General features: G+C 42.9%; 1 protein-coding gene across 1 annotated transcript in view; it reads left to right on the top strand.

Annotated features, from left to right (window-relative positions):
• The first annotated feature begins 5 nt into the window (after positions 1 to 5).
• The window catches only part of FOXN4 (forkhead box N4), a 14,326-nt gene continuing 6,459 nt past the window's right edge, over positions 6 to 7,872 (top strand). Inside the window, exon 1 of the mRNA XM_009876922.1 lies at positions 6 to 88. Coding sequence (XP_009875224.1) covers positions 6 to 88 — 83 coding nt within the window. The remainder of the gene's footprint in view (positions 89 to 7,872) is intronic.

Below are 7,872 nucleotides of genomic sequence, written 5' to 3' on the forward strand. Positions count from 1 at the left end.
AGGAGATGATAGAAAGCGATATCCCGTCCATAATGTCAGGAATCATTAGGAATTCAGGGCAAAATCATCACCCTTCGCAGGAGTACAGGTGAGGCATCTCTCGGTTTCAAAATAAATCTGCACTGCGCCGTCCCAGCCTGCTAACTGGTGTTGTTTTCTCATGATTTCCTAAAAAAAACCCCTTACCGTATAGAAATCAACTTTATTTCTATTTTTTTTCTGTATTAACTTATTTCTGCCTTATTTCTTCGCTCTAAATTGGATTCCTAAGCTACCCACCAGTTACAGCGCGTCGCTTACTTAGAAGCGTTCCTGTTTAAAGTATTTTGATGCTAAGCTATGTTTGATAAATACATCTTCAAAGCCTTGGGTTGACCTTTCAGTAAACTCTCTCTACTGTACGAGCATTGCCAGAGAAGGATATTCTTGTTAAATAATTACTTAAAAGTTCCCTTTCAGATCACATTTTGCATTGTTACGAAGCAGTCACGGAGAGACTAAACCAAGCGCAACAGACGCTAGAAGAGCTTTTCATTAATACAAGAACTTACGTAGTACTCCAAAGCACTGACCTGTCAAAGGTCTTTTAATATCAGTGGGAACAAACACGGATTTGTCCACTGCCTTTGATAATTTACCTATGCTGCCGTGGATCCATTTATTATTTAAAAGTATTGTTAGAAGTCACTGGATAGTTCTGCATGAAGTACAGTGCTCTGGGTTAAGTTAGGTTACATCTTGTCACATGATGCAAAGTTCCAAGAAATTCAGAATAGCAGAACACAATCCAGTTCTCAAAGTGAAAAAAAAAAAAAAAGAAATTAAACATTTCCCTGTTTTAAAATGAGGAGCAAGGAATTATCGCCTCCCTCCCAGCCTGAGGGTGTTTTCTCCCATTTCTATGGGTAGAAGTACTCTGCCACAGGTATTCTTCTATCAGCCTCTCTCTATTCAAAACGCGAACACTGCGCTGCAGCCTCTTGCAGCTCAACAAGTGATTTGTTATACTCTCTGAAGCCACTGTGGAAAAAGCTTTGTGGATCTCTTTTTTGCTGTTTATGAAAGCACCATTTGCTCTAGGTGTTTTTGTTGGCTACGTAAATATTTGTAAAGAAATTATTCAGTACTTAACGGAGGGTCCGTATGAGAGAGGCTTCCGGTTACGTATATTTAAGTCTATATCTTCAGTGCTATGAAGAATGTACCACCTTAACAAAGACTCCTTTTTATGGAGAGAACTACTCTTTAACTCCTAATTGCAGAAAACCCGCCACTTCTAGTGGGAGAAGTATAGCATTTATCTTACTGCTAGTAAAGGAATCGTAAGAGTTTCTTCTTTTATTCAATAGTCAGCTGCTTTTAAAAACTAGTCTCAATTCTCTCTTACGTATTTTGAACTCAAAGATCCCAGTTCTCTAAAGTTTTTACCCTCTTGTGGTTTCTTTAAGGCAGCTTTAAAATGAATTATTTGACCTCGTTTAATAGCAGCGAATTCTGGTAAAAATGCATAAAATCTGAACCGCACCATAAATGCAGAGCAGCATTTGTCCTACTTCATGAGAAAACACTTTGGATTATGTAAAAGAAAATCTTTTGGACTGAATGATTTTAAGAAAAGAATAGACCTGTCAAATTCTATCAGCTCTGTTTACTCTCCTGCTGTCACCACAGTCCGAGACTGGAACCCACAGTCCCGAGTTCTCCATGGGGGAGCATCAAGGCTCCGCAAAATGGGGAAAGGCCTCCAATTAGTGAGTGGGAGGCTGGGGCTGTGCTGAGAATACTCTTCTGTCTCACTTGGAATCTTTCAATGGGACAGTTGGACTTGGAGGAGACCGGGCTGTCCTGTGAGCGCGCGCGCGAGGAAACGCTGAGAAGGGAGGGGGAGCGCGTGGGTGTGTAAGCAGGGGATCAAATACCGATAGGTTTTCAGGCAGCTTATGCTTACAGTTCGAAATGACAGGATCTTTTTAAACTTTTTTTTTTTTTGAATGGCCAAGGAAATAAAATATCCCTGATTTTTAGCAGATCTTTGAATTCTCTTGATCAAAAGCATCTACAGTAAGTAGGCACATAGAGTAGTGATGAGGATTAGGCTCCTATGCAAAGCCCGGGGACTGTTTGCGCCACAGTAAAATGATTTTACACAAATATCTCTTCCACCAGTGCAGCTGTGCAGTATAAAACATTGCGCTGTCTAGGAATGGTGAGGGGCCATCCTGTCTTCCCCAATGCCTGTATTTTTATGACCCTGGCACTACCTGGCTACCAATGCAAAGTAATACTTCATATTAGCAGATGCTTCTCGCTCTCTCCCAGAAAAATACCATCAGAGTCAGTATTTTCATAACTGTAGTAGAGGCAAATATTTCTAATGAGTGCATTTTTACATTTCAGGGAACAAAAGTAGAGCATTGTAACACACTGGCATTTTCTAAGCGTTAACCTTTCATTGTTGTTAAATGCAATTAATGGGCTAAGGTTATAGTTGAATCAAAGCAATAGGCAGGCTACAAGTTTCGAGGCAGTGCTGCACTTGCGGTTACTTCAGCACGAAGCTATGTGAATTATGAGAAATCACAGGAGCCAACTCAAAGGCCACTAAATCAGGGGAGAGCTCCTGTGGTCTTCGTGAGCCTGGAGCTGGTCTCTGGGAAAAAAGATTCTTCAGCTCATCAACGCTGTGGCCTTCGAGCATTATTTTTTTACTTAAATCTGCAATCTCTATTTTTCCAATCTGATTTGATTTGACCTACGTAACCAGTGCAGGAGAAATAAAAGATCTGCCCACATGATGTACATGAGCGCAGAATGAGATTTAATGTGCAGAGCTTGAGCAACAGAAGCCTCAGGGAGGCAGGTGAGAGGCCAAAGTGAGCCTGGACTAAGATGGCAAAAACACTTACAGTCTCATAAGTTGTCTCCCAAAGAAGGCTCAACGTTATCCTAACTCAAAGTAGGCACAGTTACGTGTGATTTATTACATATCACATAATAAATCATGACACAAAACCCAGGCCATTAGAAGGGACACAGAGTAACTTGTTGTGGATTATTTGGCATATGTGAGAATCCAAATTTAAAGCATCAAATCATCATTCTGGGTAACAACATGGCATCTGTATTTTGAAAGAAATAAAATGCATAATTCCATCTGAGGAGATAACATTACTTAAGATGTAAACTAACCCTGGATTAACAAGATAAATTAACTCCATGTTTTGCATGCCTCTATTTCTTTGATATTACTATATATTTCCAGTTGGTAGAGGCTTTATGTAGTGTTTTGAAGACCTCTCAATGCATTTCCTATACATGTTACACAGGAATTTGGTTTTAAATAGATGTGGTTTTGATCCAAAGTTGTTACTCAGTCGTTAATAATTCAACGCATTAGTGGACAATATCCTCCTCCACCCCATTTTAATTGTTCCTTTGGTTCTTAAAAAGATGGGTCTATATTCATCAGCTCATTAGATAGCAGGGTTAAATTCTTGTTGTAATAATTACTTTATGCTGGCATAGTTTAGCGTAAAATCATATTAAGAAGCACAGGCATATAAACATGCAACTGCTGTATTCCATATATTCCAGACGTAACTGTGTTACAGTGAGGGGGGGAAATGAAAAGTCTTTATCTTTACGATGACACATTTTGGTTTTGAGAGAGCAAGCTGCTGCCCAGGGCTCCCGACTGTCACCACCGGGGACGGATGGAGTCTGGGAGCACGCATGAAGGAAATTTCTGCAAAAATGCATAACTAACGAAACCGTAATTGTCCCTGAAGAAAATGTCAGTGTCCATTCCCTTGACACCATGTGTGTCTGACAGGGAGTGAGATAATGACTCGATGTGTCGGAGGAATTTCATCACAGTAGTGGCTTCATTCTTTCAGAAAAATGTGAGAAACCTCCTAGGAATCAGTCAAACTCGGGCTGCTGTGGATTGATTTAAGTGGATTAGCTCAACTGTTTCCTATGCAGTTCCTGAAATGTGCTAATCTGTATTAATAAAAAATTGAGGCCTTTTCTCCTCAAATTTTCCTGCAGTTACAGGCGGAGATGGGAAGGTCTGGTTTGTACCAGTGCAGTATCTTGCAGGTTTCTTGGGCTCACCTGCCTCCAGTGAAAGCAGAAGGGAGGTCATAACTTACCTTGTAAATGATGCTCAACCTCCCATTCAAAACAAGGAAGCAGAAAAGGAATTTTGGCTTTTTCAGCATGCCTGGGAGATCTCAGATGCTCATGGCACCCTGCTCTCATTTTACACGTTTTTATAATCTCACACTTGCGGAAACCAGAATCGCTGCAGGATCACAGAGGCAACTGGTGCAAGTGAGATGTGTTCTTACAACAGCGAAGGGTAGTATATTTTATATTCCCTTTACACTGGAGTAAATAACTACACAAGATCCCAGGGAGGTGAATCAGTTTGGTGCTAATACACAGCAGCTGAAGCAATGTTAAAGTTAAAACCAGCGTTCCAGGCTGACTTTTACAGAAAACATTCCTGTGGTGCCGGGTACTTCAACACAGCTTTACATCGAGGAGAAGCTTATTTTGACATTAGTCGTACTTTTTCTTTTTCTTTTTTTTTTTTTTTTTGGGCAGAGCAGGTTGCAGAGCAGATACCAGCTGTGTTTGATGAATCCAAACCTGGGGGTGGTTAAGTGGTTAAATCAGAGCAGAGAGCGAGCGGCTGGGAGTTCAGTGCTGACACCACTGCTAACTTCCTCTTAGGCTTAAGCAAGTCATGTAGGTCACTTGTAATTCAGTTTCCCTTCATCTTCTACCAAAATGATGTAATGAGGGGTTGTGAAACTTGGAGCTGAAATATATAAAAGTTTCCAGGAGCACATCTGTAGCCTGTTCTGTTAGCGCGAAGTACCTTTGCAGGAGGTTTTTGGAGAATCATCTCTTCCGAGCTATGGTGTAAGAAAAGGAGAACTGCAACACCTGACAGGGTAATCATGTTATTTGCTTTTTTTCCTCACTAGTTTTGATTTCTATAATCCCAAGTTTCTTGAGCTGTAGTTGAGGGGGGACTTTCTGGAATGCCGCCTCATTTCTGTTCTTATTTCCAGCAAGGTCAGAAGTTACTGAAAGAACTTGAGGGCAGGGAGGAGGAAGGCAGGCTGGCAGTTTGGGGCTGGATAGGGAGTGTGCCTTCAGGAAATAAAGAGGGATCACAGAGAGAAAGGCGCAGTGAGAGCTGCTGGCTGGAGCAGGAGGGGAGTTGGTGTTGGAAAGGGAATGAGAGAGGGAGGTGGTTGTGAGTGCGGGGGACAGAACGTAGCACGGGGAAGAGCACCTGCAAGGGAGGAAGGTGGGAAGAGAAGTGCGTAGAGGGAAGGAGTGAGGAGCAGAAGACGTGACTGAAGGTGACTCTTTCAATGAAATGGTGAATGCTTCTCACCATGGAGACAGCTGAAGAGTCACAAAACATAAATATTTTCCTTGTGTTGTTTTACACATGAGAAATCACCCGTCGTGTTCTGAGGACTTTATGTAATCCCAGACAAAAGAAAATAATTTCTTGTCACCACTCCGAGAAGAGGTTTTTCTTAGGACTCTTCCTGTTCAGTGGTCACTCACGCTGGAAAGACCATTGCAAACAGCTAATTAAGAATCTATCAGCCTGATTGCTCCTACTTCCTTAACAGCTGTAGTACATGAGCTGAAGAAGGCCAAAAGCTCATGTCACTGCTGGCAACAGCAATAAAAATTGGCTGACTATTCTGTGGTGCTGCTGAAGAGGTGATTCCTCTAGTCTCTGGAGACAAGTTCACCACACTGTGATGTCTGCAAGTGTAGGAGTGGGGAGGTCACCTCGACAGCAGTTTCTGGGGTGGTGAACTACCTTAGATTCAGCTCCTGGGAGCTGCTCAATGTGAGGAGAGATGGGAAAGCTCTAGGTCTATGAGTGTAGATTCAAACTCAACTCTGATGGTAGTTGCAGATTTCCACAAGGTTGTGCCAGAAAAAGTAGCTAACTGTTGTGCCAGCAGGACTTACTTGATGGGGGAAAAAAATAGGGATAGTGTTAGGTACATCTACCTGATGATTTTGGAATGCTGGCAGGTTCTAGTGAGCTTGGTCAGACGTGCAACCAGTGCAGGTGTCCAGTTTCTCCATATCTGAAGGCAGGAAGGTCTGAAGCTTGATATTGAGAGATCCAGAACAGAGTTTCACTCTAAGGGGTATTTTTCCTGATTCCCGGAAAGGGAACTTCATGTAGGCTGGCTGGTGGCCAAGATCTATTGCCCTGATTAGATAAATGTTTTGGGCAGAGCACGACAGAGCAGATAGCAAAGACTTGCACTTCCGCCAAGTGTTTCTCTATCACCTATCAAAACTCTCCGGGCACTTTTCACAGGAGGACAACATCCTCTGATACATGGAGAACTGGGGCATTAAATCCTCAGCATCATGTGGATTCTTACTCATTCAGGTGCCTTTCTAGGACAGAAGCACGTAGAAACAGAAAGGTGTTTTCCTGCAGAGACGTGAAAGGAGAGGGCTAAAACAACAGTTGCGTAATTTTGCCACACCTTTAAAAACAAGATCATATTTGCAACACGTTTGGTGTGGCTCTAACCTTTTCTTCACAGGGGTTTAGTAGTTCAGTGTGTAGACCAGACAGCCCTGGGGAATGTGCAGCTGGGGACGTTTTCAGCAGCGTGCATTAATTACAGCGTATCACTATTTATCTCATTTACATGCATTGAAAGGGAATGGCTGCTTTTACTACAGTGCCCCATTGTGCCAGGGACTGCGAGCACCCATCTAAAGGCAGGAGCTCTGACTCCTGAAATTCTCCCTTGAACATGAGACGAAAAGAGTGGTGGGTTGAAGACAGAATCGAAGTACGTACGGTATTGCACTCTGTAGTTCGCTTGGCACCGGCATTTTTTTAGGTCAGAAAGATTGAACCCTGTGAGATTAGAATGTTGGGTATTACTGTGCATGGCTCTCTTTCCAGAGACAGTTAGATTAGCTTTTTTTTTTATGAAAAGCAAGACATATGTTGAGCCTGTGTACTATGAGATAAGCTGGTTTTATGCTGCAGACTGTATCTGAGCATTTAAAACACCTCAGTCAGACAGCGACGGGCACTTTAAGCAGTTTCACCTTCTTTAAGACATAAGAAGCTTCAACACTGGTTTTGAAGACAACCTGAAGAATAATCCTAAGTGTGAAATGTTTTCTTCTGATTAAATATATATTTTTCCTGATTATTAATGAAAGCACTTACTCAGCTAACAAATCCATTAAAGAAAAGTGTGTAAATGAGCAGCCAGAGGTGACCTGTAAACTCAAATTTGAAAAGCCATGCCATACTTGGATGGGGAAAGGAAGGATGGAAACATCTTTGTCTTGGGAGAAGACCTGGAAAAGATATATTGCATAGAATCATAGAGTGATTTGGGTTGGGAGGGTCCTTAAAGCTCATCTAGTTCCAAGCCCCCAGCCATGGGCAGGGACACCACTAGACCAGGTTGCTCCAAGCCCTATCCGACGTGGCCTTGAGGCATCTTCATATCTATTAAAACCACAGCTCAATAGCTGTGATATCAACTTAAAAACGCAGCCGCCTTCCTTTCGTTGATTTGGACCCACGGTGCCAGCATGAGAGGCGGCGAGCATCGCGAGGATGCTGCGAGGGCCGCGGTGCCGACGGGCAAGTGGGAGAATCATGGTTCAGGCTCCTGCTGGAATCCAGCTGCACTCAGGGCATCGCTCGGGAAGAGCCCCATGACGAGCGTGCCTCGGGTGGGTGCGAAGCAGAGGCCTTCATTTTCCAAAAAAAAGCTGAACCCAGCGAGGCTGCCGTGACTCGGGCCGTCCTTGGTCGCAGAGATGCTGCCAGGC

The sequence above is a fragment of the Apaloderma vittatum genome, unplaced genomic scaffold, assembly GCF_000703405.1.
Source record: "Apaloderma vittatum isolate BGI_N311 unplaced genomic scaffold, ASM70340v1 scaffold27659, whole genome shotgun sequence".
NCBI lineage: Eukaryota > Metazoa > Chordata > Aves > Trogoniformes > Trogonidae > Apaloderma > Apaloderma vittatum.